Source organism: Neomonachus schauinslandi, chromosome 9 (genome assembly GCF_002201575.2).
Source record: "Neomonachus schauinslandi chromosome 9, ASM220157v2, whole genome shotgun sequence".
Taxonomy (NCBI): domain Eukaryota; kingdom Metazoa; phylum Chordata; class Mammalia; order Carnivora; family Phocidae; genus Neomonachus; species Neomonachus schauinslandi.
The window spans coordinates 71084941-71112653 of record NC_058411.1 but is presented as its reverse complement, the minus strand read 5'-3'; the positions used below and the strand labels follow the sequence as shown (position 1 = coordinate 71112653).

General features: G+C 52.9%; 2 protein-coding genes across 6 annotated transcripts; both read right to left on the bottom strand.

The window, feature by feature from the left end:
- Positions 1 to 5934: 5934 nt before the first annotated feature.
- SLC22A17 (solute carrier family 22 member 17) lies at positions 5935 to 12335 on the bottom strand. Its single transcript, XM_044918267.1, has 10 exons — positions 12198 to 12335; positions 11500 to 12006; positions 11305 to 11408; positions 8804 to 8958; positions 8084 to 8249; positions 7737 to 7882; positions 7468 to 7573; positions 7091 to 7308; positions 6685 to 6796; positions 5935 to 6567 (listed from the first exon to the last, which is right to left on the bottom strand). Exons 2-10 carry the CDS (start codon positions 11905 to 11907, stop codon positions 6279 to 6281), a joined length of 1704 nt encoding a protein of 567 aa, XP_044774202.1. The 5' UTR covers positions 11908 to 12006; positions 12198 to 12335; the 3' UTR covers positions 5935 to 6278.
- A 2353-nt stretch (positions 12336 to 14688) lies between these two features.
- EFS (embryonal Fyn-associated substrate) lies at positions 14689 to 24952 on the bottom strand. 5 transcript variants are annotated; one of them, XM_021695592.2, is made up of 6 exons: positions 23587 to 24952; positions 19837 to 20115; positions 19432 to 19572; positions 18606 to 19328; positions 18141 to 18230; positions 14689 to 16965 (listed from the first exon to the last, which is right to left on the bottom strand). In XM_021695592.2, exons 1-6 carry the CDS (start codon positions 23602 to 23604, stop codon positions 16531 to 16533), a joined length of 1686 nt encoding a protein of 561 aa, XP_021551267.1. In that variant the 5' UTR covers positions 23605 to 24952; the 3' UTR covers positions 14689 to 16530. The 5 variants fall into 5 exon arrangements, with proteins under 5 accessions (XP_021551267.1, XP_044774201.1, XP_021551268.1 ...); XM_044918266.1 differs by lacking the exon at positions 19837 to 20115 and having other exon boundaries at positions 18606 to 18983; positions 19212 to 19328; XM_021695593.2 differs by lacking the exon at positions 19432 to 19572.
- Positions 24953 to 27713: the final 2761 nt, after the last annotated feature.

The following is a 27713-nucleotide window of genomic DNA, read 5'->3' as shown; positions in this document are numbered from 1 at the left end:
TCAAACCTTTTTTTTTTTCCCCCCCAAAAAATGGTTGTTCTTCTATATGGTTGAAATGAGTAGCCTTTCTTAAATCATGATCTAATTTTAAAACATCTTTGAACTCTGCTAATGCTAATTTTTCATGCTTCTTTCCCTTTATTTGTGCTTGTGGTAATCACTGATTCAACAGACATTTACTATTTACCAAGTGCTGGGCACTATTCCGGGTGCTAGCATTTGTTAAAGACGAATCATTTAGTAGGAGAACTTTAATTTTAATTTGCTGAAGCAAAGTGTCAGTTTGCCATAACTCTGACTTGCCTCCCACTGAAAGCTGTATAGGCTCTGTTAGAGTTCACATACCATAAAAATTTACTTTTTAAGTGTACAATTCAGTGGTATTTAGTGTAACATTTATATGGTGATGGTTAATATATATATATATATATACACATTATCACCATTACCTAATTTTAGAGCATTTTCATAACCCCCATAGAACCCTATATCCATTAGCAAGCACTCCTAATTTTCCCTCCCCCTAGCAACTATTAATTTCTGTTTCTCTGACTATGCCTATTCTGGATATTTCATACAAATGGGGTCATACAATATGTGGCCTTTTGTGTCTGGCTTCCTTCACTTAGCATCATGTTTTGAAGATTCCATGTTGTAGCATGTATCAGTACTTCATTTCTTTTCGTAGCTGGGTAGTATCTTGTTTCGACTGACCACATTTTGATTATCCATGAGTTGATGGACATTTATTCCTTTTTCTTTTTTCTTTCTTTTTTTTTATTATTAGGGACAGTGCTGCTACAAGCTACATGATTTTCTGTAAACATACCTTTTCATTTTTCTTAGGTATATACCTAGGAGTGTAATTGCTAGGTTATCAGGTAATAAACCATGTTTAAGCTTTTGAGGAACTGCTGGGCTGTATTTGAAAACAGCTGCGTCATTTGATGTTTCTACCAGCAGTGTGAATGAGGGTTCCAGTTTCTCCACATCCTCATCAAACTCATTACTGTCCCATCTTTTTGATTACAGCCATCCTAGTGGGTATGAAGTGGTATCTCCTGTTTTTTATTTGCATTTCCCTAATGATTAACGATGTTGAGCATCTTTTCTCGTGCTTACTAGCCATCTGTATATCTTCTTTGAAGAAACGTCTGTTTGGATTCTTTGCCCACTTTTTAATTGGCTTATTTGTCTTTTTATTGATGAGTCGTAAGAGTTCTTTCTATATGCTGAATACTAGATGCTTATATATATAATTTGCAAATATTTTCTCCCACTTTGTAGGTTGCTTTTTCACTTTTCTTGATAGTATCCTTTGAAGCACAAAAGTCATGAAGATTTGTGCCTATGTTTTCTCCTAAAAGTTTTTTTTTTTTTTTTAAGATTTCATTTATTTGAGTGAGAGTGTGAGCGAGCACAAGCAGGGGGAACAGCAGAGGGAGAGGGAGAAGCAGACTCCCCACTGAGCAGGGAGCCTGACGTGGAGCTCGATCTCCGGAACCCAGGTGCCCCTGTTTTCTCCTAAAAGTTTTATAATTTAGCCCTTATATTTAGGTCTTTGATACATTTTGAATGAACTGTTGTGTGTGGTGTGAAGGAGAGGGCTACTTCATTCTTCTGTATGCAAATATGCATTTGTCTAAGCACCATTTGTTTAAAAAACCGTTCTTTTCCTTATTAAATGGTGTTGGCACCCTTGTTGAAAATGAATTAATTGGGTGCCTGGGTGGCTCAGTCGTTAAGCGTCTGCTTAACGAAAAAAAAGAAAATTAATTAATTAATTAACCATGAATGTATAGGTTTATTTCTGGAGTCTCAATTCTACTGCATTGATCTGTATAGCTGTCCTGTGCCAGTGCTGCACTGTGTTCATCACTGTACCTTTGTGATAAGTTTTGGAAGTGGGAAGTATGAAGCCTCCAAGTTTGCTCTTTTTCAAGATTGTTTCGCTCTTCTGGGTCTTGTACATTTTATATGAATTTCAGAATCCGCCTTGTCAGTTTCTGCAAAAAAGAAAGCCAGGATTTTAATAGGGATTACATTGAATTTGTAGAACAATTTGGGGAGGATTGCCATTGTAACAATATTAAGTCTTCCAAACTGTGGAAGTGGTATGTCTATTTAAGTCTTCTTTAATTTCTTTCAACAGTGTTTTGTAGTTTTCAGTGAGTGTCTTAATGCTGCTGCTTTTTTTTGTTTTTTTAAAGATTTTATTTATTTATTCGACAGAGAGAGAGACACAGCGAGAGAGGGAACACAAGCAGGGGGCGTGGGGGAGGGAGAAGCAGGCTTCCCGCCGAGCAGGGAGCCCGATGCGGGGCTCGATCCCAGGACCCCGGGATCATGACCTGAGCCGAAGGCAGACACTTAACGACTGAGCCACCCAGGCGCCCCTTAATGCTTCTTTTAGTACGTTTATTCCTAAGTGTTGTTTTTTTGCTATATTAAATGGAGTTTTCTTAATTTTGCTTTCAGGTTGTTCATTGCTTTGGGTAGAGGTTCCGTTGATTTTGTACATTGATCTTATATCCTACAAGTTTAATTTTAAGTTTAGTAACTTTATTGAACTTGTTTGTTTAGTTCTAAGTTTTTTTTGTGTGTCTAGTCCTTAGGATTCTATATATACAATATCATGCCATCTGCAAATATAGTTTTACATAGTCCTTATATTCCAGGTGTTTTTTTTTTTTTTTTCATTTTCTTGCCCCATTTCCCTGGCTAGAACCTCCAGTACAATGTTGAACAGAAGCGGTGAGAGCAGACATCTTTGTCTTATTCCTGATCTTTGGGGAAAAGCTCTCAGTTGGTCATGATAAATAGGATTAGCTGTGGGTTTTTTCAGTCTCCCTCTATTCCATGGTTGTTTAAACACTTCCTGTTCTCTCTGCACACCGTTCATATTCTGTCATACCTCTGGGCTTTGAACTGTTCCAGTCCAAATATCTGACAAGCTTTCCTTGACTGTCTCCAAAAGAATAGATCCTTCCTTCCGCAGAGCCGCTGCAACACTTTTTACATTTCTCTGCATTTTCCATATAGGATTGTAAGTATTAGTCTCACAGTGTTTGGAACTCTCGCAGGGAAGGACCATGGCCCTTCCCCCAGCACTGAGGCAGCACCAGACAGTTGTGGATCATCAGCAGAAATTGGTTCTGGGGTGGCCAGGCAAGGTTGACCGGATGAGAGGAATCAGAGTGGCCTTCATGTCATTTCATGTAACTTAAGGTTAGAAATGTACCCCGTATATTCTTTTAATATAGAATATATTCCCCCTCAATAATCCACTATGGCTCATAGTTGTGAATCCAACTAAAACATTTCTAAAATCTGTTTCATGTTCATGAAAGTAGTCATTTCCTTACTTGCCTGGAAAGCTATCTCCAGTTCCTGGGGTATCTTCTAAGCTGATTACAGGATAAGTAATACTTTCATGGTGCTTAGAACTATTTTCTATCTGGCATGCAGTAAGAAGACTGCAGACTCTCAGTTCTCTGGATCTGGCTACTTTGATTACTTAACAGTCACATAACCTTGAATAAGTTACCTTTCCAAACCTCCGTCTCCCCATTTGTAAAAACCTAAAAAATGAGAACTGTTTCTCATGGGGTTATTGATGAGGGTCAAGTGACATATGTGGTTGGTGAATTTTAGAACGAGATGCCAGTTGTTTTAGCTATACACGCTGACCCTTTTGACCTAGACTATGAATTGCTTAGGGATAAGGGACTGTATCTTCCTGTGCTTCACTGATGCTTCTCGAATGCTTTCATTTTCTTTGCCTTCACCTCTTTGTTGAAGTCAGAGAATCTTATTCTCTTTCACCTACCCTTCTACAGGAGCTGCTCTAACTTTCTGAGAGTTTTTACTTTTTTCCCCTGAATCTTCTTCCAGTGGGGTGCAAAGAATGGGTTTACTGGAATGCCCCTTTGACACCATTCCTCACAGTATGTATTGGATGGTGTCATTAGCATATAAATAACTCCTTGGCTTTACAGGGGATCTTCCAAAAATCTTACAAGAGCTTTCTTTATCTACCATTGTGTTGGTTTTCACCAAATCTCTGGAGACAGTAGTGAATATGATCTCTTGTTTTATCATTGACTATCCCAAGCTAAACAGTGAACACTGGAATTAGTTACGTTGTTCACAGACCTTGTTTTACAGAATGTATGATACAGAGTACATAACTGAAGGAAGTGGTAGAGTTGAAAGTGCAACCAGAAGGCCCGGGTTTGAGTCCTGGCTCGGCCATTTAATGGCAGATCCTTCTCATTTCCATGTCTCAGTAGTTAAATAGGATAAAAATAATACCCACTTCAGAGGGCTGTGAAGATTAAATGAGAAAGGTTCTTACGAGTTCTCCAGGACCATGGTTAGTATTGAGAGTCCTGCAGCATGGCTTAGCGCATAGAGCTTTGGCCCTCAGACATGGATCGGCAGAGGGTAAGGAGAGAGGACACTGGTGCTACAGGAACCTATGGAGAACGGACCTCCCTTCTCCGAAAGAGGCTGGCCTCAAGACTAGTTTCCCTAAGAATCCTCCTCTCCAGGACCACCTCACCCTTTCCTACCTTCAGGCCTTTGCTCTCCCTATAACCTTTGGGTTGAAAGCACTGTACTTTTCTCCTAAGCCCTTGCCAGAGGACTTCCTGCCTCTCTGAGTGAAGTCTCACCTGCTTCAGGATGCAGTTGTTTGGTGCTCCAAACCACTGGCCTCTCTTCCTCCTCATTAATATTCCTAGTATTAGATGGATTTGTAAGGTCCTTGAAGGATGGCCTAAGCCCTAAATATCCAGGATGGTACTGGTCACAGGAAACATTTGCTGAAAGAATAAACACATTAATAACTTTCTGAACATCTATCGTGTCAGGCTTTGGTGTTTTAAAGTTCCTGCCCTCAAGGAGCTGATCACTTAGTGGGGTAATTTAAGAGGCATTTGTAATACATGATCTTGTTTCAGAGCAACCCTTGAAGGGAGTTGGAGGTAAAGAGATCCACCCAAAGTGGTAAAGCCAGGCCAGGGCTAGTCTGAGAGCCAGCCAGGCCCTGGCACTGAGGGAAAAGTAATAGTCTCCTATGGCCAACTCCTGGGGTGCTCCGAAACTCACTCCTCGCTTCCACGGGTAGTGCCTAAAGATTGGAAGGAGTTGGGAAGGTGGCCACAGTGTGCATCAATGAAGAGCTCTAGCTTCAGGATCTAACTGTGTCCTAGCTCTGTCACTCATTAGCTTTGTAACCTTGACCAAGTTACTGAGTCTCTCTGAGTATCAGTTTTCTTACCTGTAAAAGAAGACTACTATAGTGGGCATCCATTGTTACCTGCACAACATCCAATCCTACTTCTGCTAACAGCACTCAGTTGTGGCTTTCCATCTTCCCAGTTGTCAGTAATACGGGTAGGGATGCAGGCATGTTACTCAAGCTAGCCAGTTATTTGCTGTCTGGAAATGAATCATCAGTGGGATGATCCAAAGATGGAATCCCACGGGAGGTCATTCATCCAGGTGAGGCCCTGGTTCCTGTTCCCTGGAGAGGGGGCCTCTCTGGTTCCTGACCTTTTAGGACTAGTTCTGCTTCTCCGTCTGTTCTGTGAGCTCCCCACCACATCCCTCTAATAAATTCCCCTTTTTGTTTAAGTTCATTATGGTCAGTTTTTATTGCTTGCAACAATAAAAAAACTTCTAGTTGATCCAAACACCAACCTTGGGGTGTTGGAAGGACTAAATGGTTGAGTGGAGTTTGTGAAGTGCCTAGCCCAGTCTTAGCAGCATAGCAAGCCATCCATAAAGGGTGGTGGCTGTGTGTAAGTTAACAGAGAGGCAAGGCACAGGAAGGTGGGGAGGGAGATTGTTACTGATTTTGGTTCCACTCAAAGAAACCTTCCCCCAAGAGACAGGACAACAGAAGGGAGGGAAGTCCAGGCTATGGTATGCTCATTTATTCAAAATGTCTTTATTGAAACAGAATGATAGAGCAAGAAAGAATGAGGTCTGGGAGGATGTCTTTGGGCACAGGATGGAGCCCAGACCTAGTGGTTACACTGTGGAGCTCACTCCCTGTCCCCTGACTCTTGCCAAGGAAGTGAACACAAAGCAGCAGGGAGGAGATGGGGGTGGGGACAGCCCTCTGAGCCCTCCTTGATGGCTGGCGTGAGGTGCCTCTGAGCCTTCTGGGCAGCCCTGTCTTCCTCACTCAGTCCTCCCAACCTGCTTGCCAGGGCCTTATGCCACCTTTCAGTACGAGCCAGCCTCCTGCCAGGGTGCTCAGAGGCCACTCAGAGGGCAGGGTTGGGGGTGGCGAGCAGTGGGACATGGTCACAGCGGTTAGGGGGTGGCTGCCGCAGCAGGGAGGGCCGGCGGCACAGCTCCCCATCCCGGAGCACCTCGGGCAGGAGCTTGCGCTTGGTCTCCGGCAGAAGCATGATGCTGAGGATGCAGAGGAGGGCACAGGCTGCCAGTACCACATGCTGCAGGAAAGCTCCATGGCCCATGTGGAGGCGCTGCGCTGGGCCACTCAGCCCTCCAAGAGCCCCCAGTGCCATGATCAGGCCCAGGCCTCGGCCCCTGGTAGAGACGGAGGAGGCACTGAGCCTCTAGCTGTGGGCCTCACCCCAACCTTTCTCCAGAAGCCTTCCCTCCCTCCCTCAGGCCCTTCCTCAGCCGGAGCAGCACTGCTCTCACCGGACAGTGGTAGGGATGACTTCAGCAGCAAGGAGGGTGCTGAGGATGCCAGCAGCTTGGGAGGAGAAGAGGCCAAGGACAGAGAAGGTGGTGATGGCAGCCTCGTTCAGATCTGGAGTACCAAGAGGGAGGATGTGAATGGAGGTGAGATCATGCTTGGCCTAGACCCTGGCATCATCCCCTTGGCTCTCTGATCCCATGGCTCTAGCTGGGTGGGCTCTGGGCATCCACTAATTGATTGGGAGAACAGGGTTGTGTGGCCATGGGGAGGACTGTGGAAGGTCTGGGCAGGGTCTGGTCTGGTCTTGGGGGGACCTGTGCCAGAAACAGTGGCTGAGCCTGTCTGAGGCACCTCTGCTGGGGTTCCTTTGCTCAGCCCACACTATGGGGAAGGGAGGATGCTCACAATCCCACAGGCCCAGCAGGACCAAGGATGCAATGCCTGTGAGGGTCATCGAGAGTAGCAGGATGCCCCGGCGGCCAAATCGGTCCACGGTGACCCCCAGGAAGACACAGGCCAGGGCTGCTGTGCCGCTGGCTAGCAGGGAGCACAGGTAGAAGTCCGATGGGCTCCCTCCTCCTCCCACAGGCTGGTAGCAGTGGCGAATGGCGTGGGCAATAAAGCTGTGAGAAGGGGGGTAAAGCAAACAGCAGTGTCTGAATCCCCATGCACAGCCTTCCACTGCCCTGGCTGCCCTCTGCAGGGGTCCTCAGGCCTTCCCCACCCAGCCAGCCCCCATTCCAGCTACTGGCCTGGCCCTTGGCTCAGATACCCAGGCTCACTTGGTGAAGCCCAGGATAAGCAGATTTTTCCAGATGTTGCGGTAGTTGAGGAGGGAAGCGAAGGAAAAGGAGGATGTTGCAGGGAGAGGGCAGGTGTTCTCCAGGTCTTTGGGAAAGAGAGAGGAGCTGTCTGTTAGAAGAAACAGCTGAGAATCCAGGGTCCTCCCACGTGGGTGGTGGGGACCCTGGGAGGTGGCACAGCTATAACCATGGAGAGGGTACTCTCGTGTGCATGTGAGGTATCACCTATAGGGACCCCTGTCTCTTACCCTGCAGGGCCTCCTGCGCCTCTTCTCCCAGCATCTGCCCATGGGGCCGGTTCCGCTCAGCCAGGATCCTCAGCACGGATTGGGCCTCCTCAATTTGTCGCTTCACTATTAGCCACCTTGCAGACTCCAGAAACAGACCAGGCCAGCTAGGGATGGGGTGGGGGTGGGGGTGCACTCTGAGGTCTCCCATCTCCTGATCCAGGGGTGGGAGACTCCCACCTCTGAGGGGCCGGGGCTGGGGCAGTTCTGGACAAGGGGTAGTGGAGAAGAGGAAGGGTCTCCAGGCTAGAGCCAGGCTAGAGATAGAGGTGGGGATGGCCAGACAACAGGTGGAGGATGATACTAACCCATAAAACAGGAAGAGGATGCAGGGAGCGGTGATCATTCGCTGCAGAAATCGCCAGTCCTTAGAGACAAGGGCCAGGCCCAGGAACAGGAAGTGCCCCCCCACCCCCCCCAACTCCCCTGCCAGGGCCACCCGAAGCCTCTGGGTTGGGTCGCACAGCTCCAGGCCTAGAGATACAGGAGGAGACGCCAGGGAGGAAGGAGGAATGGGAGAGAGGACAGAGGGAGGGAGGACAGAGAATGAGGTCAGACCCCGAGTGGAGGCCGTAGCCATCACCTCCCACAGACTAACCTCTGAGTGGCAAAGAGTGGAGAGACTGTTCAGTCCTCTCTCCTCTCCTACTCAAACCTGGGAGGGCTCAAGGGCCAGAGTCCCTGGTGAGTGTTCATTCCTATTTTACAGGCCCTTTCACATCAGACCTCTTATTTGACCTTCATATCAACCCTTATCCAAGGGCATACAGCTATCAGGATTTCATTTTTAAATAAGGCACCAAGATTTGTGTGTGTGGGGGGGGTGCTAAGGAGGAGGGGTGTGGAGAGAAGCAAAGGCCCTGGATCCTTCAAAGGCTAGGGCAAAAAGACAGCTGAGATCCTGGACAGCTGAAATTTGGGGCTAAGAAGGGACTGAGGGGACCCTAAGGGGCAGTTGGAACAGCCTGGGGATGCAGACAGGCAGGCAGGAGCCTCAAGGGAAGGACATCTGGGAAGCTGCCACTCACGCATCAGGTAGACACCAAGGTCAACTCCGGCAAGTAGAAAGCCCAGGAGGAATCGGAGGGCCATGACACCTGTGGAGGAGCCTGCAGCAGCCCCTCCCACTCCACAGGGGCCCACCAGCCCCAAGGTCAGCAGCACAATCCCTCGACGGCCGAACCTGGAAAGGGAGGAGGGCCTCTGGTCACCCAGACTCCCTGGAAGAGGAGTTGCTAGGTGGGGCCAGGCTGCCGGCTTCAAAGCTGGAAGTGTGAGGATGAGGCCCTGGGATAAAAAGTTGGACTGAGGCTAGAGAAGATGGGAAGGGATGGGGACCATGGATAAGCAATGTCTGGGTTCTGGGCACTGGGGCGTAGCTATGGATCTGCAGGGGATTGACTTGTGGATGGGCCTGTCCGTCAGAGATGAGAGCATGGAAGTGAAACCTACCATTAAAGGAGATTAGATACTGCTTAAGGGACATGGAACAATTGATCCTTGGGAATAAAGCTATTAGCCAATGGGGATAGAGCTTGCCTTGCTCAGACTGGTCAAAGGAGATGAAGTCATTGATATATGGGGTTGGAACTATAGATCTGTGTAGGCGAGGTCATTGGCGACTTATGCATGAGGATAATATTTGTGAAGATGTAGCTATTGATCTTAGAGAACTGAATCATTGATTTTGGGGGATGAGGCCATTATTCCATGAGTTGGTTCATGGGTCAATTAATCCATAAAGATGGTCAGTGGGGATGAGGTCACTTGCCAGAAGATCCAATGATCCATGGGAGTATAACTATTTATTAATCCATGGGGTAAACTATTGATCAATGGGCATGATCATTAATCTTTGAAGACTGGACAAATATCTTTGGGATTGAGGCCATTGATTCATGAGATGGGGACATTAGTCCTTGGGTGGATGGGGCTGTTGGTCAATGGGGAATGAATCTATGGGGGTATGATTCGTGGGGATAATCAGTAAGCAGAGGTTCACAGATTAGGGAAGCTGAGACTATTGGTCAGTAATGATGGTCACTGACTATGAGTCAATGAGGACAGGGCTACTGATCCTTGGAGGCTGGACTATTGATCTTTGGGGATAAGACCACTGATCTGGGGTGCCTGGGTGGCTCAGTTGTTAAGTGTTTGCCTTCAGCTCAAGTCATGATCCCAGGGTCCTGGGGTTCAAGCCCCACATCAGGCTCCCTGCTCAGCGGGAAGCCTGCTTCTCCCTCTCCCATTCCCCCTGCTTGTGTTCCCTCTCTTACTGTGTCTCTCTCTGTCAAATAAATAAAAATCTTAAAAAAACAAAAACAAAACAAAACCACTGAACTATGGGGATGAAGATAGGGGTCACTGATCATTGGGAAGGGGGACTGATCCCTGAGAGTGAAGCTTCATTTTCCCATGGAGATGAACTTATTGGTTAATGAGGCCAAGGCTACTGAATTTAGGAGACTGAATTATTGGTATTTAGGAATGAGGGTATTATTCCATAAGAATGATGCTACTGGTCTGTGGGAATGAGACCACTAATGCATGAGAATGGGTTGTTGACCTGTGGGTTTAGGAACATTTGCCTAATGGGTGTGTGGCTATTGGGCAGTGAAGATAGGTATTGATTTTAGGGATTATTGAATGTTGGATTGCATTTGATCCATGGGAGTTGAGCTATGAATCCATTTGGATGGGACTGTAGATGGGTGGAGATGAATCTAATAATCCATGAGGATGGTCAGTGGAGATGGAACACCTGGTCAGTGGATAGTGTCAAGAATCAGAGGAATTGGGAGTTTTGATCCCTGGGAAGAGCTATTGGTTGGTGGAATAAGCTGTTGATCTTTGAGATGAGGCCATTGATTCATGCAAATTGGGCTTTTGATCTGAGAGGATCTAAGAGCACTGAAGATCCATGAGGATGGGACTATTAATCTCGGGGGGGGGGTGCTATTGTGGTTATTGATCCATGGGGGCTGGACTGCTGACCCATAAGGGTGGAGTCATTTGTAGAGTTGAACTATACAGGTCAGTGAGAATGTGGCTGTTGATATTTAGGAATTAACATAATGATCTGTAGGAATAAGGCCATTGAGATGAAACCTGTCATGTAGATGGGGCTATTACTGGAGATAAGTCTATTAATCTATGAAGATAGAGAGGGAGGTGGTTAGTGGTGACAGGGACAATAGAGGAGGAGCTAGGGCTTTTGATCTGTGGAGGCAGGGTTTTTGGTCAGTTGGGATGGGGCTATTGTCTTTGAAGATGAGCCCTTGATCCATGGATATGGGGATGGGGGAATGGGTGGTATATTATTCCCTTGTGCAGAAGAGGTATGGAAGGAGTACTTCTTGATGGGGAGTGAAGTTGAGACAGGGCTGGGGCTGCATATCATTGAACAGAAGTCCAGAAGACTGCAGAGTCCAGTGAATCCTCTTCCACCTCTTGCAAAGGCCACCTGTGTGTGCTAACCACCCTAGCATCCCCTCCTCTCTACTTGCCCTGTCCCCACTGCAGCCCTCACCTGTCCGCGGGGTAGCCCAGGAACAGGTAGCCAGAGGCAAAGCCCAGGATGAAGAGGATCTGCTCCAGGATCACCTGCCAGCCCAGGTCACACACTAGATCCCACTGGGAATGTGAGAGGGATATAGCCGCGTGAGGCCCCGTGCTCCCCGCTCTGGGCCCGCCCCCAGACCCGCGGCCTAGCAGGCCGCCTCACCTGGCCGATGGCGTTGGTGGTGAGTACCGGCAACCCATTATAGTCCCAGTCCTTGAGACAATGGTTGAAGTCCGGCGGGGCGAAGCCGCTGCACGACGGGTCCGTACTGGTGGCGACGTGGCTGGCGGCGCTGGCTGCTAGGGCCGCGCTGGCGACGCTGACGCCACTGGCGTTGGGGGGCTGCTCCCAGCCAGACGCATTGGGGGCAAAGCCCCCGTAGTGGCAATGCAGTGGGGGCGCCAGGGTGAAGATGGGGTCTGAGGCCATGCCCAGCGCCACGAAGAGCACGGGCAGGCAGCAGAGGCCGAGCTGCAGCTGCTGGCCGCCGCCCAGCGCCCCCACCTGGGCGAGCAGCGCTTCAAAGCTGAGGGGGCCGGGGGGCACGGCCAGCGACAGGCTGCTGCCCATTCCGTCGCCGCCCGCGTCGCCCTCCCCCTCCCGCTCGCGCTCGCGCTCCCGCTCACCCTGCAGCTGCTCCGTGGGCACCGCATCTCCGAGAGTCCCGACCTGCTGGGGGGGTGGGGGGGGAGAGGGGTGAAGCGGAGAAGCAGAGAAAGCCGCAGAGCAAGGGAAGAGGGCGGGCGCGAGGAAGGCGGTCAGGGGCGGGGGGTGCTCGGGAGGAAGATGCCCGGCGCTTGGCGGCTGCGGGGGGCGGGGGGGCGGGATGATGGCGTAGCCCCCAGGGCGCAGGCACTTACTCCGTTGGGGCTGGGGGTGATCTCTACAGTGCTGTCGATTTTGCTGCCGCCCCCGCCATTGGGCTCGGGGGTCCCGGTGGCCACCCGGGGAGCCAGCTTGCCGACCGCAGGGGCCCTGCCGGCCTGCACCGAAAGGATGCGCTGTCCTCTGGCCTAGTAGGGGGCCCGATGCCCGGACACAGAGGCCGGAGAGACCCCGCTCTGCAGCTCTGCAGCCGCGGGCGCCTCCTTCGTCTCTGCGATCTCTGTGCTGATTTCCCCTCCCCTTCCTCCAGACTCTCCTCCCCCTTCCCACGTCAGCAGAACCTTCGGTCCAGACTCTTCGTCAGAGGGAGGAAGGGGGGCCAGGGCCCAGGGGCTCTGTCTCTGTTCCCTGGGTCTGCGGGCCATTGCGGTAAAAAGGAAAGAAAGCTGAAGGATAGTAGCTACCCAGGCAGTTGCCAGAAAGTCCTTCTTTGCTTCCAATTCTTCCTCATCATTCATTCATCCAGCTGTCCAGCCATCTTTCCACCCATCCACTGATTCCTCAGTAAAATTTATTAAGCGTCTGTTATGTGCCTGGCCTTGTGCTAGGCTTTGGGGGATGACAGGATGGACAAGACCACCTTGAAGTAGCTTACTTGGGAGACAGCCGTGTATACTGGCAACTACAGTTCAGGGTATGTGCATGGAGGACTGGGCTGGACCCTGTAAACAGCCCTGGTTGCGGTCCTCTACAAGACCACCCTGTCTTGTCATTTCTCAACATCATTTGGCACTGTTGACCACCCCTTCCTCTAAACACTTCCTTTTTTGGTTGCTAAGTCTCATACACTCCTCGTTTTCTTTCTCTTGCTCCTCTTTTCTCCATGGCAGGCTCCTCCTCCTCTTTTTCACCATCATTGTGTCTGCGATCCTGAGGCTTGGTCCTGGGTCCACCTCTCATTTCACTGTTCTTTCCCACCTTGAAATCTCACCCATGTCCACAGCCTCATTCACCCCCGATATAAACAATACAAACCTGATCTCCAGATCTACATCTCCAGCTCCCACCTCGCTTCTGAGCCCCAGACCTATGAAGCCACCACTTATTCATCCTCTTAACCTTGGGTGACTCACAGGGACCTCAAACTCAATACGTCCAAGACCAAACTCATGCCCTTCCCCCTGTAACGTGGTTGTTCTCTAGTGCTTCTTTCCCCCAGTGAATGGTACCGTCAGCACTCAACTGTGGCCAGGTGCTCAGGTGACAGCCCTTACAAGGCCTCCTCCTTACCCTCATGTCAAATCCTTTACAAAATGCTGTCCATTTTACTTCCTGTGTAGTTCGTACTCTGTTTCTCTACATCTCTACCACCGTTAGTCAAGCTACCTGCTGCCCAGACTGCTTGAGCCTCCTAACTGGTGTTCTGCATCCACATCGTTTCCACCCACTTCCCCTAGCCTTATTTCTAGTGCAGGTGGAGTGATTTTTTCAAAATGCAGATCTGTTCGTGTCCCTTTCCTGCTTAACAGCCTTCAATGTCTCCTCCTCGCCAACAAGGTAAATACTAATATTCCAGAAGCCTCATACATGCTCCTGCATGCTTGATCCCATGCTCCCTGGTGCTTCACCTCACTTCTCTCCCCAGACTGCACCCATTCATCGTATGGGCCTTCTTTCAGTTTTTCCAATGCCACAGGGCCCTTGCACAAGTTGGTCTTTATGCCTGAGGGCTTCTCCTCTCCTAGTCAAGTTCTCATCCTTCAGCTATCAGCTGAAGCATATCTGCCTCAGAGAAGCCTACCCTAACCCCTAGACTTGCTACTCAAAGTGTGATTTACAGAACAGTACTCCCATGTCATCCGGGAGCTTGTTAGAAATGCAGAATCCAAGCCCTTGAATCATTATCTCCCTTTTAACCAGATCCCCAGGTATATGTACACTCAAGTTAGAAACACACTTCTCTAAGATATTTAATACCTAATACATACTGTATTCTCCAGTCTAAGGTTAAGGGCTAGAAAGGAGTGTGCTGTTAGTCTCAACCAGGAAGTCCATTGCCTCTTCTCTCTACTGAACCACACACTTCCAATTTGTCTCCTCTGTTCAGAAATTTTCCAAATATGGGAACTCTTCTAATACATTAAGCAGCTTCCCACTGCTCCTTTACCCCGACTCATTTCGGTATCTCTTTAGGATTTACTTTGGTGCGGTCACAGCCAACATTGCTTGGGGATCCAATTGTCCTTGTGTCTGTCCTGAAATTGTAATATAATCCCTTAACTTTATGTGGCACTGGGCCATTCACATGCATTATCTTGTTACGGCCTCACAACCCCGTGAGACCATTATGATCATCCTCCTATTAAAGGTAAAGCCGGGGGGGGGGGGGGGGGGGGCGCCTGAGTGGCTCAGTTGGTTAAGCGACTGCCTTTGGCTCAGGTCATGATCCTGGAGTCCCTGGATCGAGTCCCGCATCCGGCTCCCTGCTCAGCAGGGAGTCTGCTTCTCCCTCTGCCTCTGCCTGCCGCTCTCTCTGTCAACCGAATAAAGTCTTAAAAATAAATAAATAAAACAAAACAAAACAAAAAGGTAAAGCCAGGACTCAGACGGACTGACGGGATTTACCTGCAGACACATAGGTAGGTGCATGGCAGATCTGGGACTTGCACTGAAACCTCTGACTCTATTTCCAGGTTGATCTCTTGACATTCTTTCTGGGAGATGATGGAGGATAGCCCTGTTATAAGTCTTCAACACACAAGGGTGAATTTGGGTGACCCCAGAGTCTGGAGGTGAGTTTTCTTGGAGAGTGAAATGAGAAAGAAGGAACCCAAAATGGAGAAGGCAAAGGCATAGAGGGGGGCCAAGAGACTCAGACTGTGACTGAAGTTCGGGGTGCCTCTAATCCAGTCACAGTGCCAAGGTGTCATCTGGGGAAAGTACAACGGAAGCAATGGATATGTGGCTTGGACTTCTTCCCTGTGGTAAGTGGCTAGAGTGATCTCCCATCTAAGTCATGGCTTGTCAATTTCACCAGCGCTTGAGGACTATGGACTAACAGCACATTGCATTCACTTGGCTCCTTGGCTCCGCTAAAAGGTGTGTCTAGAAGGATGGTCAGCAGGAGGCCTGGGAAGGGGGGCTGAAGGGGCCAGACCTTCTTGCGTTAACCTAAGGGAGAGGGCACCCAGGCCAGCCAGCAGCACTGTCCAGTTGGCCAGAGCTGTCCTGTGGCGCCAAGCTGAGGATAGGCCTTCACTGGGGTGATCTCTTCAGCACGGCACCTTTCAAGGCTCACGTGAGGCCAACCTCTCTCCACATGTGCACCTCTCTAATGACATTGTGTGACAGTGAAGTCTTGAAGGAAAGGCCCCCACCCCAGTCAGTAATCTGTCTGCCTTCTGGGAATGCTAGTTCTCAGACTCTTCTTGGTGCTCTCATCCCTGGGGCCTCAGCTTAGATATCACCTCCCCACCATCCTGTCCAAAGTCTCCTTCAATGGCCTTTCCCTCATCCAGTTAGTCCCTCACATCACCCTGTTTATTTCCATTACCAGCAACTGTTGAATCTGTGGCAGGTATTTTTTTTTTATTTACTTATTTTAACTGATGCAATTATGTCCATCCCATCCCACAGTGTACCTTCAGAACTGTGCTTGGCACATCATGGGAGCTGAAACCCGCCGAATGAATAGTTACTGAAAATAACAGCAAAATCTCCCCCCAAACCTAAGGACATCCTGCCCACAGTGTGTGTCCTGTCGGTTTGGCCAAGGGCCACCAGGCCCAGCTCCTCCCCCAAGCACCCAAGAAGCAGAGGCAGAGAACCAGACAGCAGGGCTTACTGAGGCCCAGCTCTGTCCTGCCTCCCATGGGGAGGAGCCGTCGGGCCTCTCCCAGACCTCCACATTTGGGCGGTCAATGTCCTGCCCTCACTCTCGACCAACAGTGAGGTGCTGATGTTCTAGAGCCAAGAACCAGGACAAGAAAGGGGCTCCGGGTGGCCCCAGGCTTCAGCCACCTGCTTCTCTGTGGGGCCATTTCCAGAGGTGGGGGGCAGTGCAGTGACCAAGAACCTCCACCCTAGGCTGAGAGAAAAGAGTCCAGTTCCTCCCTGCCCCAAAGGGCCTGGCACCTGCCCCTGACAAAACAGGGAATAATATTAAATATAAATAATTTATACAAAATGGCTCGTACAAAAAGCTGCAGGGGAGGGGGAGGGACATCTCTGTGAGAGACTGAGATGACCGGAAGGGGAAAGACGCCCCCACCTCTCCCGGTCCCTAAAATGGAGCCCTCTGGCCGCCCAAGGCCCAAAAGGGAGCTTCGGCAGGCAGGAGAGGGGCGGAGCAGGGCCCCGAGGGGGCTTTCAGGGGGCCAGGCTGGAGAGCAGAGAGGTGAACTGCAAGGCCTGCCCTGCCAACTCCGCCACGCGCTGCGCCATCTCTCGGGCCGCAGGGTGGGACGGGTAGCCCAGGGCAGCCCCCTTGACAGCCAGCACCGTGGCCCGCAGTGCCTGGCCCAGCGCTGTACCTGCAGCCCCGACCCGCGCTCGCAGAGGGGCGGACGCCGCCAGCCGACCCAGAGTGTCCCCAACAAACACCAGGCGGTGAGCGGCCACCACCACCCGCTTGCCATGGGGCACGAAGAGGCGTGGGGGCTGCTTGGCCTGGGTGCTGGACATGAGGGCCGCCACGGCCGCCTGCAGTGCTGAGTAGTGGCTCTGGCACTGGCCTGCGTAGAAGTGCAGGAGCTGTAGGTCTCCGGTGGGCAGATCCAGCGGCTCCCCTGGGGATGGGGCCTCCTGGCGGCAAGAGGAGTGGTTGGCGGGCACGCTCCAGTGGTGCTGCTCCGGCAGGGCTTTCCTCCCTCCTTCCCTTCCTCGGTTCCTCATTCCTTCCCTTCATTCCCTCCTTTTTACCCAAGCTCCTCCCCCTGCCCACCAGAACATTTAAATTCTCATAGCCAGGGCCAGGAAAGTGCCCGGAGGAGGAGCTGATGTCAGATCAATCTGGATTCAAACTAGTCTCTGAACTTGGTTCCTTATCTCTAAAATGGGGCATCTGGCCCATTTTATGCTGTCCAGTATCAACATAATGTGAACCACATGTGTAATCAAAATTTTTCTAGTAGCCATGTTGAGAAAAGTAAAAAGAAAGATTTTTTTTTCTAACTCCAGATATAAAAATTGTTGTAATTTCAACATGTAATCAATATAAAAATGACTGACGTTTCTTTTCATTCTAAGTGCAAAACCTGGTGTGCGTTTGTTTTATACTTACAGTGCCTTTCAGTTCAGACTAGCTACATTTCAAGTGTGCAGTAGCCGCATGTGGCTAGTGCCCACCATATTGGATAGTGCCGTTCTAGCGCCTGCCTCCCAAGGCTGCGGGATGGTGAATGCCACAGCATGCAGAGAGGGCTTAGAACAGAACGTTGCACACGGTGAGCACTGTACCAGTACTGACTGTGGCTGTGATTAGTGCTGACCTGTGCGATGTGCTTAGCACAGGGTCCGCACTTGGCATCTGCCTGATAAATGGTAGCTATGCTTAGGACCATTCTAGACAGTCAGGGAGACCACCTCACTTTCCTGAGGCCCAGAGAGATTAACTGGTGACTTCAGGGCCCCTGGCTTCTTACTGGTGGAGCTGGGATTAGAAGCCCCGTCTCTTAGGAACCCAGGAATTCACAGTTGGAAGGAGCTTCAGAAGTCACCTGGCCCAGCCCCAAATTCTCTCTGCTTCCTTGGCTGCTTGGTTTACTGATTCCTCTCCAACACATTCTTTCCCCTCTTTCTGAATTCCTGATATCCTTTTCCAGGTTCCAGTCCTTCCTGCTGAATTCTCGCTTCTCTCTACCCCAGCTCTGGCTCCCTGAGTTCTTACCCCCACCCTAATCTCTCTCCCTTGCTGCTTCCTCCAAGTTCCTGTTCCTCCTTCCTGTCCCCCTTCTCTAGCACCGTCCCCACAGGGTTACCTGCTGCTCCGGTGACCCCCTCTCCGGCAGTTCAGGATCCCCTGGGAAGGCTTTATCCAGGGACCTAGATCCCTGAGCTTTATCCATGCCCTGTGGGAGGGACCAGGGTCTCAGAGCAGGGGTGGAGGAGCAGGGCAGGTGTCCCCCACCCCTCTGCTGCTGTGTTCCTGCCCCTTCCCCCTCCCCCTTTCTTCCCCAAGTCTCTACAGCCATCAGAGGTTGCAGGCCCTTGACTCCAGGTCTGGGAGAGTTCTGGTGGCAGGTCAGATGGCTTGGGGACCCCAGGCTGGGTTTAAGAGTGTGGCACCAGTACAAGTGGTGGGACCAAGTACTGGGGTCCCAGGCCACAGGGTGCAGGGCCAGTGGAGGAAGGGAGGAGGGAGGAAAGGGAGGGTCCCTCTGGCCCCAGGCCTCCTCCTCCCTCTGGTTATCTTGGGGGGCATTTCTGGTGGGAGGGGAGCTCACCTTCAGGTGGACATAATCGTACTCCTCAGCCATCGGGATGCCCTCATACTCATTGTGGTGTCCTGTTGGATCGTCCTCTACTTCCTCACCCTCTGGGTCCCCCTCAACCTTGGGGCCCCCATAGCCAGGCAGGCGGGGTGGGGGGGGGGGTAGAGGTCGATCCTGGATGCTGCCTTTCCGGCCTGGAGCAGGAGAGGGAGCAGGGGAAGGGCTGGGGGCCTCAGGGACAGGCAGAGCAGGCAAAGGGCGGCGGGACAGGCTCTCGGCTGAGGGCAAGCGGGGCCTGTGTGGGAGTGGGGGGCTTCTGGCCAGAAGCAGGGCCAAGGTGTCCAGGTCATTGGAGGCTGAGGCTCCTGGGGGCTCTGGAGAAGGGGGTGCCTCTGGCCCCAGCAGGGGCACATCGTAAATGCCCTCATCGGTGCCTCCACCTTCCCCATCTGCTAGCAGTTCCTCCGGCGCTTCGTATAGATTGAGCAGGGCTGAGGCCCGTTTCAAGTTGGAGGGGGCAGCATAGAGGGGGGGCTCGGGTTCCCGGCCTCCCTCCCACTCGAGATCCGGTTCCAGGTCTGACGGTAGCTTTGGGGTCAAAGGCACATCATAGGGCGCTTCATCCTCTCCAGGGGGTTGCGGGGCAACCTGGGCCAGAGGGCGGGTGCAGGAGGCAGGGGAGTCATAGGGTCCACTGGAGGGAACTCGGACGGCAGTGGGGGGCACGTCGTAGACCTGGAGAGGGAGCAGAGCCATCGGTTATCCTGACTCCGCGGTGGACGCCCACTGAGAGCCCTCTGTTCCCTGCCCAACATACACATGGATGTCTAGCCCTCACCTCCACGGTGTCTCCAGGGGCAGCCAGCTGGGCCCCACTCCCTCTGGGGACCTTGTAGATGGGATCAGGGGAGGGCGGGCAGGGTCCAGCCAGAGGTCCTAAGGTAGGACAGGGCCGAGCTGGGGGTGGCACCACATATACCTGGGGGGTCAAGACAGATGGGTGGGTCAGGAGTGGGGACAAGAGAAGCAGCTAATATATGCCATAGAGGAGCTAACACCCCTTCCAACTCCCCCCCCATGCCAATGGGACAAGAGCCCAGGAAGGGTGGCAGACAGGTTTCACCCAGCACCGGGTCCGTGAAGAGCGACTGTCTCAGGGATCGCCCTGCCCCACCTTGCTGCAGGTACCAGCAGAGTGGAAGGGGGCTCTTCCGCTTGGGGTGGGGAGGGCTCCAGCTCTCACCTCCTGGTCCTCATTGCTGTGCTCTGGGGCTGGATGTGGTGAGCCAGGCTGGGCTGGGGGCACCTGGGTGACGCTGGGCTGGGGTGCCGGGCCAGCAGGAAGGAGCTTCACTCTGTTGGCGGGCACAATGCCCTGCTGGCCATGTAGAGAGCAGAGGCACCAGCCGTCCAGCCCACCGGCGCCCTCCCTCTGCAGTACCCGTAGAACGTCCCCCCGGCGGAAGGACAGCTCCTGGGGGGACTCAGCGGTGTTGTCGTAGAGTGCCCGGGCCAGCTGGGCCTGGTGGATGAGGCGGGAGTGGGGAGAGGGGTCTCACACACATATCAGGTCATCAGGTCCCTTGCTCAGAAATATCAGAGAGCTCCCCATTTCCCTCAAGCTACAAATCTGAACTGACTCAGCTCTTCTTGACTGGGTCCTGCCTTGTCTCCAGCTTCATCCCTGTACTCTTCCTCTTCCCTTCTATTCCTTGAACTAGAGAAATTCTTTCCCGCTTCAGGACCTTTGTACTTGTGGTTTCCTTGACCCAGAATGCTCTTGCCCTGACTCATCACCTGACTGGCCCTTTTGCATCCTTCACTTCTGCTTAAGTCTCTCCTTCTCAAAGAGGTCTTTTCTTCACTCTTCTCCCTACCCCACTCTGTGTCTGTCTCCACCATTGTTTCCTTCATCATACTTCATACTATTTGCCAATTTCATTTCTTATTATCTATCTCTTCCCTTACCCTGTAAGCTCTGGGAAAACAGGGACTGCTATATTCCTGGCCTCTGTGAAAGGGCTTCACCTGGAATCAGGTCTCAATGAACATGTGTTGAATGAATTTCCTCCAAAGCTCTGTGTACATGAGAAAGCCCTGCTAAGGTCTGCCAGAGAATCTCCTTCACCTTCCCTGTTTCCCACTCAGCATCCCCCACAAGCAGAATTAGATTGAGTGGCAGCAGAGACCCATCAGTCTGAGAGACTGGGAAAAACCCAGCCCAGACAGTGCCCGGGCATAAAAAGGAAGAAAACAGAAACTGAAGCAACTGTTTTGTTCTCAGTCTCAGCAAATAAGGTTCTATCAGAGGAAGCTGACGTTACCCTGGAGAGGAGAAAGAGTATACACTCTACTGTGTGTGTGCCTGTGTGTGGAGGAGGGCCTGGCAGACCAACCAAGAGCAAACATTTATCAGCCTGTTTCCAGGCCTGTCTGGAAGGGACATCTAAGCTTTGTTGCTTTGAGAGCCACCTGCTCAGGTGGTAAGTCACAGATACCAAGTGCAAATTATGGATCCAGACATGGTGCAAGTCTTCACACTAATCATCTCATCTCATTTAATCTCAAAACATCCTTATGAGGAAGGAGCCATCATTATCCCCATTTGGAAAGGAGGCTGGGACAGATAGGGTAGGACTCTGCCCACAACAGAGGGCTGGTGCCGCTGGTGGAGGTGACTTGAACCCCAGGCTGTTTGACTCCAGAGCCAGCGCTCTCAATCACCCCCTACTGCTTCTCCACGATCACAAACATGAGGTTCTACTTTTTTCTTCTTCTATTAGTAACTTAACCTCTTGGTTAAGTAGAGTCCATGACTCAAACATGACTCAAGCACATAAGAAGTCTTCATTATACCCGACTTTCCTTTGCTATTCACCCCTCACAGGGCTCCGGTCTTGTGTTGTCCTTCGGTAGAATCAAGCTTACACCACTCACAGTATCGAAATATATTCTGGTTGGGTTATGCTTGCGAAGTGACCATGCCTGCGGGCAGGACCCCAAGCAGCGGTGGCGGAGAGCGGGTAGTTAGGCATCACCGGAGTAGGGAATCCATGTGGCCTAATTCAGTAAAACGTCTCAAGCTAAAGATCTCTGGCAGGGGTGCATTTGGCCCCCAGACCCTGGACAGAAGGAGGCCCTGCTCAGCCAGCAGGAGTGCATGTTTCTCTTGACTGGCATTTCCCTGCATGGAGAGGTGGTCCAGCCCTCATGGCTGGGTGATTTTAACAACAAACTGACTTTTCCTCTTGCCTGGTTCCAGATCAAACCATTTTCTGATTATATTTTGGCTTCTAAAGCATATTATCCCACAGAAAGAAAACATGCTAACCAGATGGCACAAATTCCTGGTTAGCTCAGCACTCTTCTTTCTAATTGTAAATTAGAAATTAGTGTTTTGGATTAGGCAGGGGATGAAGAGCACAGTTCTGAGGCAGACAGACCCCGCGTTGAGTCCTGGCTCTGTCCCTTTCTAACTGGGTGACTTTGGGCAGGTTGTTTGAACTTCCCAAGCCTTCGGTTTCCTCCTTTGTAGAATTCCATGTCCATATCCAAATATCCATTTCCGGATAATAACAGCACTATCTTCACAGGGTTGTGGCGAGGACTGGAGGAGATAATGCATCAAACAACCAGGACAAACCAAGATAAAGCTTAGGACCAGCACAGGGCCAGTATATGCTCAAAAACTATTAGCTGTTATTAGGACCCTGTGAGTTTGATTAGCGTAAATGCCACTCCCCACCTCTAGGTAAAGAGAAAAATCTACCTCCTGGGACTGCAAAGCAGACCAGCTGACCAGCTAGCCCTGAGCTACTGTTTTCAGGACCTCCCCCTCTCCAGGCTCTGAGTTAAGGTCTTCTCACCATCATACAGATTGAGGAGCTAAAAGGAGTTTGGTCTGAGAAGGAGTGAAAACTGAACTCATCCTTGAGGGGTATGGGAGGATGTCAGGAGCCATGCTTCTCGCCTTTCCAGCCTCACAGTCCTCCTTCCCAGAGTACCCATTTGGAGGGGGTCAGAAAGCAAGCAGCAGCCTTGCTTTCCCCGGGAATCACAGGGTCTAGGGAAGGGTGGAAAGGGGACAGAGTTGTTTGGATTCACACCATAAGGCGTGCTGGGCAGAAAGCAGAGGTGGGGCTGTGGAGAGCTCCTCCTTGTGTTAAGGTTTGAATTCTGTCCAATGGGGCCAAACCTCTGGGCCTCACGACTTCAGAAACCCAGGCCAGAGCTGCTGATAGACTGATTGATGATGGGTGTGGCCACCTCTGCCCTACCCGCTCCTCAGGGGCCCCACTGACTTGCCAGGGAGTGGCTGCCTTAACTGGGGGGTGGCAGTGGGCACCTCTGGGAGGCTCTCTGGGAGGCCTCCTCCCACCGTCCCATCATGCCAGCTGTCTCCTCCCTTTGTCCCCAGTCCCCAGAAAGTGGCCAGAGGCTGGCTGACATCACCTCTCCTCCTCCCTCTATTTTCTCTCTCTCCCCTCCCGATCTCCCTCTTTTGCTCTATTTCCCCCCCTTTTCTCCATCCTTCCTCCAGAGAAGGGCTTCTTTGACCTCTCCCATTTTCCTGGAGCCACCTCCGTTCTTTCAGCGCCCCCCCCCCCCCGCGCCCCCAACCTTTTACTTGCCTCCCAATCACAAGCCCCTGCCAACCACCGGTGGCCATCTGTTCCCGCCCCTAAAACAGCAGATAGGACTCGGGCTAGGCTTGCCCCCTCCCCTCCATCCAGGGGCAGCCTCTAGAAAGAAAAAGAGGAAAATGGGGAGGAGGAGGGGAGAGGGGGAACCTAGACCCAGAAGCAGCTAGGGAAGGAGAGTGAGAGGGAGAGAGGGAAACAAAAGTGGGGGTGGGGGGGTGGAGGACACAGCCTCTCGGAGAAGAAAGGGCCCAGGGAGAAAGACAAAGAGAAGGCAGAAATAAAAGTGACAGGAGTGCAGGGCAGACCGTGGAGGCCTATGGCCCGCGGCCTCCTCTCCCTGGTGGACTCACCGACGTGGCTATGGCCATGGCCTTGGCCTCCCGCGCGGCCCGCTCCAGGCCAGGCTCGCTTTCGCTGACTTCAGCAGCGGTCGCCCCGCACCATGGAGGCGGCCCCCGGCTGCGGCGCCTGAGTCGTGGCCTCCGCGGAGGTTGGAGGAGGAGAAAGAAAACCCACAAAACTCCCCAAATGGGAGGCAGCTTGGCTGGGCAGGAGGAGGAGCGGGGCGGGCCGGGCCGGGGCGTCGCTGCGGGACCTCATCCAAGGGCGTGCGCTCCGTGCCGTCCCGGGGGCCACGGGGTTGGCCGGGCCCCTGGAGCTGCCTGGCCTAGGCCGCGGGGGGACCCCGGGTCCGCATGGGCCGAAAGCTCCCTCCCAGGGCCGGGGCAGGCGAGGAGGCGGGAGCTGGGGCCGCGCTCGACGCCTCGCCAGCCGCTCAGGACGGCCCCGAGGGCTGGGAGAAGCCGCCGGGGCGGTTGGGCTGGACGGGCGAGTTCAGGGGCCAACCCTCCCCAGCCGGGGGCCGCGGCGGAGAGCGGTGCTCCCAGGGCTGTGGTCGGGGCGGCCCGGGGCCCTGCCGCGGCCCAGCTGCGAGGGGGTGGGGCGAGCGAGCACTGAGACGTTCGCCCCTCTTCAAACTCGCCCAAGTTGGCGAAAGGAGGCCAGGCTGGCGCCGGAGGCCTCCGAGAGCGTGGCGGTTGGGCTGCGTCGCCCGAGTGGCAGCGCTCGGCCCAGACACTCGCACGCCCGGCGGCGAGGCGGGCTCACACTCACGCACACTCGCCCTCAGCACGCCCGGGGCTCGTGGGGCGCCGCGACGGAACCTCGCTCCCCGCACGCGGGCTCGGCCCGAAGGGGCGGGACGGCCTTCCCCACGCCTCCGCGGGGCCCCCCTGCGCGCCGCCACCCCGCGGCCCGCTCACGCGCACCCTCGGCAGGGCCCCTCGGCGCGCCCCGGATCTCGGGGCAGCTCCCGGGTGTCTCTCGGGACGGAGAGAAAGGCCACAAAGCAAAAGAAGCAGCAAAGAGAAGGCGAAGGAGGAGCAGGGGCCAGGGTCCCGTGGACTCGCCTGGAGGAGGGTCGGGGGGGGGAACACTGAGGGGGCTGCGAAGGCTCCGAGGGGTCGCGCGTGGCCTTCGGGCTCAGCCCCCGCGCGCGCGGCTCCCCTTCCCTCCCCTTCCCGGGCTCCCGGCTCCCTCTCGGGGCAGTTCCTTTCTCCTCCCCTCGGGCCCTCTCCGCTCCGGCGCGGGGCTCAGTCCTGGGGATTAAAAGAAAGGAGGGAGGGGAAAAGGGAGGGGAAGGGAAGGGGCGGAGGAGAAAGGAGGACGGTCCCTCCAAAGGCGGGTGTTGAGTTTCAGCTCGGGACCCTCGGGCCAAACTGCACGCCCCCTCCCGGGCCCGCTCCCCGGCGCTTCTCGCTCCGGACTTCGCGGCGGACCTCCGGTGGTCTGGTGCGCTCCCTCCGCGGAGCTTCCCTCACCCCGCCACGCCCCCGCTCTGCCCCGCCAGCCCCGCGCCCCTCTCCGCGTCCCTTTCATGAGCCCCACATGTCTTTCCCGTGGGAGGGAGCGTGCTCCTTCCTTTCTGGGGTCCTCAGCCGAGCGTCTCCTCTCCCTTGGCGTTGCCTCCGCAGCGGTGACAGGGTTGGCTGGCCGTTCCTGGGGAGGGGGGCGGGAAGACGAGTGGGGGTCTGAGCCCGGTCCCAGAGCTGCGGGCGGGCGGGTGGTGCCGCCTCTTACACTCCTCTGCCAGTCTGGGCCTGTCCCCCCGCCCTCACTCTGGCTCACTCTGCGGCCTCGGGGAGCAGGAGTGGGGACGGCCGGCACAAAAGGGCAGACCTCTTTCAGAGGAGCTGGGATCAGCTGAAAGGACAGGGTTCTTGGGTTCCCACACCTCTCCTTGGTGTGTGCTGTTTCCCTCCAGCTACCCCCATCTCCTGCTTCTTCCTTTTGGGGCACACCTCAAGGCCTCTTAGGCTGGAAGGGAGCCTCCCTTCTTCCATTTTTGAGGTTCCTGGTGTTGAAAAAGTGAGATGCCACACAGGATTGAAAATTTGTAGTAGATTTTCAGTGTTCACTTTGAACAAATTAACATTTCAAACCCATAAAACAGACAATGACTCTATGCATAACCTCACTTGGAGATAACATCAGAAGTCTAACTGAAGGCCCTTTGGGAACCTGAGGCCTTGAACAGGTGCTCCCCTCCTTCTCTCCTCACAGGGCACAGGCCCACACATCCAGGCATTTTCTAGCAGGGGAGGGGGCTGGCTCCTCCTCCCTGTCACCTGGGCACCTGTGAAGAATCCTGTGCAGAGGGGAGAAGTGGGACCTACCGGATGGGTTAGGAAGAGATTCCGGGGTGAGTGTGGGGATGGACAGTACAGTATTGGTTCTGGGCTTGGCTCACAGATGGGGTGCAGACCTGAGCATGGGCCTGGGGATTCTGAATAGACTTAGACCCCTTAGGATGGTAGAGGAACTTAAAAATTTCCAGATGGATCTGAAGGGAGAGCTCCGCATCCCAGTCCAATCTCCTCCAGACCCCAACCCCGGGGCGGGGGCAGGGCGGGGGGAGGGTGGGGGGAGGCTGGCTGCCTGGAACACAGACATTCAGTTGCTAGGGAGTGACTTGCTTTGCTCTGCCCCGGGACTGCCAAGGTAAATTGGGGCCCAAGATGGAGGTGGGCAGGAAATCCAATTCCCAAAGATGAATGCTCAGAGAGGCACAAGGAGAAATCGATGGTGGCCGAATAGGCAGGACTAGGCAGGAAAGAAGTGCTAGGACCAGGCAAAATGGTGGTTTGGGAGGAGGGCACTGGGGCTCACTGTCCGAGCTCAGTGCCCGGGGAAATAAATGTACGTGAGGGGAAGCAGAGTACAAACCTGCAGGATAACAAGACAGTGCTTCTGGAGTGCCCAGGCATGGAATGGAGCCAGTCAGACTCAGGAATAGAACTCTGGTTTCTTAGCTGTGTGACCTTGGTCAAGTTATATAACATCTCTGAGTCTCAGATCCTCATCTGCTGCAGTGTCTTTGGTGAAGAGTAAATATATGTAAAATGCCTAGCACAGAGATCTCCCTCCGTGGCTTTTCCTCACCTTGGCTCCCTGCCCCCACCCCCTCCTCCCTGCTTGTACTTTCATGAAAACTGAAAGTGTTTCTTTGTTGAGGCCAGGAGGAGTCTTTTCCCGTCCTTATCTCATCTCTGCTTTCTCCTTTGCAGAGGTTTACGGCGATTCTACCTGTTCAGGGAGAGCTCTGGGCTCCAGGTGAGGTTGAGCAGAACCCAGGCTGGGCTGTTAGACCCTGGGTGGGCGGTGGGTGGCAGCCTCAGGCAGCTGGGCCCTCCCCTTCAGGGCTTGTCCGGGCCATAATCCAGGGGTAGCAAGGAACGAACCCCTCCATCTGGCTTTCTGGGCCCCAGTTTCTCTCCCCTTCCCAGCAGGGCCAACTGCTGGTTTCTTTCATCCCATATCATGAGTGTTCTTGTTCCTCTTGCTGCTCAAAACTCAGGTACTCAGGGCTTCTTCCAGTTCTCCTCTCTTGGGACCCCACAGCAACCTGATTGTCTGGGTTCTAATCCTGGTTTCAACACTAGTTGGTGACCTTGGCATGACCTCTTGGAGCCTCTGGTTCCCTGTCTGTAAAGTGGGAATAATAATGAAATCATTAGGGGCGCCTGGGTGGCTCAGTTGGTTAAGCGTCTGCCTTTTGCTCAGGTCATGATCCCGGGGTCCTGGGATCGAGAGTAACCCTCAGTGGGGAGCTTGCTTCTCCCTCTGCCTGCCGCTCCCCCTGCTTGTACTCTCTCTCTCTGACAAAGAAATAATAATGAAATCAATAGCATCAGACTTTTTGTGAGGATTAAGAGATTCCTGAGAACAGTGCCTGGCTCATGCTATGTAAATGTTGGATAAAAGCAACTATTATGATTATTTGATGCCAGCCCTACGGGGGCAGCAGAAGGTCAAGGACACAGTGCGTGCCCTTGAGAAACTCACATCACATAGATCATGCTTGAATCCAGTCAGGACCTTGGAATAAAATCCAAATGCTCTGTCACAACCAGTAAGACCCTCTATGATCTGGCCACTGCCCACCTCTTTGCCTTATCTCATCTGGCTCTCCCCTTAT

Coding starts and splice junctions, on each gene's coding strand:
- SLC22A17 (XM_044918267.1), bottom strand. CDS start 11,907: ATGGGCAGCAGCCTGTCGCTGGCCGTGCCCCCCGGCCCCCTCAGCTTT. Junction 8,250..8,803: donor CCTTGGTGTCTACCTGATGC/GTGAGTGGCAGC, acceptor CTGTATCTCTAG/GCCTGGAGCTGTGCGACCCA. Junction 7,574..7,736: donor GGCGCAGGAGGCCCTGCAGG/GTAAGAGACAGG, acceptor TCTTTCCCAAAG/ACCTGGAGAACACCTGCCCT.
- EFS (XM_021695592.2), bottom strand. Junction 19,329..19,431: donor CCCCTGGAGACACCGTGGAG/GTGAGGGCTAGA, acceptor CTCCCTCTCCAG/GTCTACGACGTGCCCCCCAC. Junction 16,966..18,140: donor GGGGGTCACCGGAGCAGCAG/GTAACCCTGTGG, acceptor TCTTGCCGCCAG/GAGGCCCCATCCCCAGGGGA.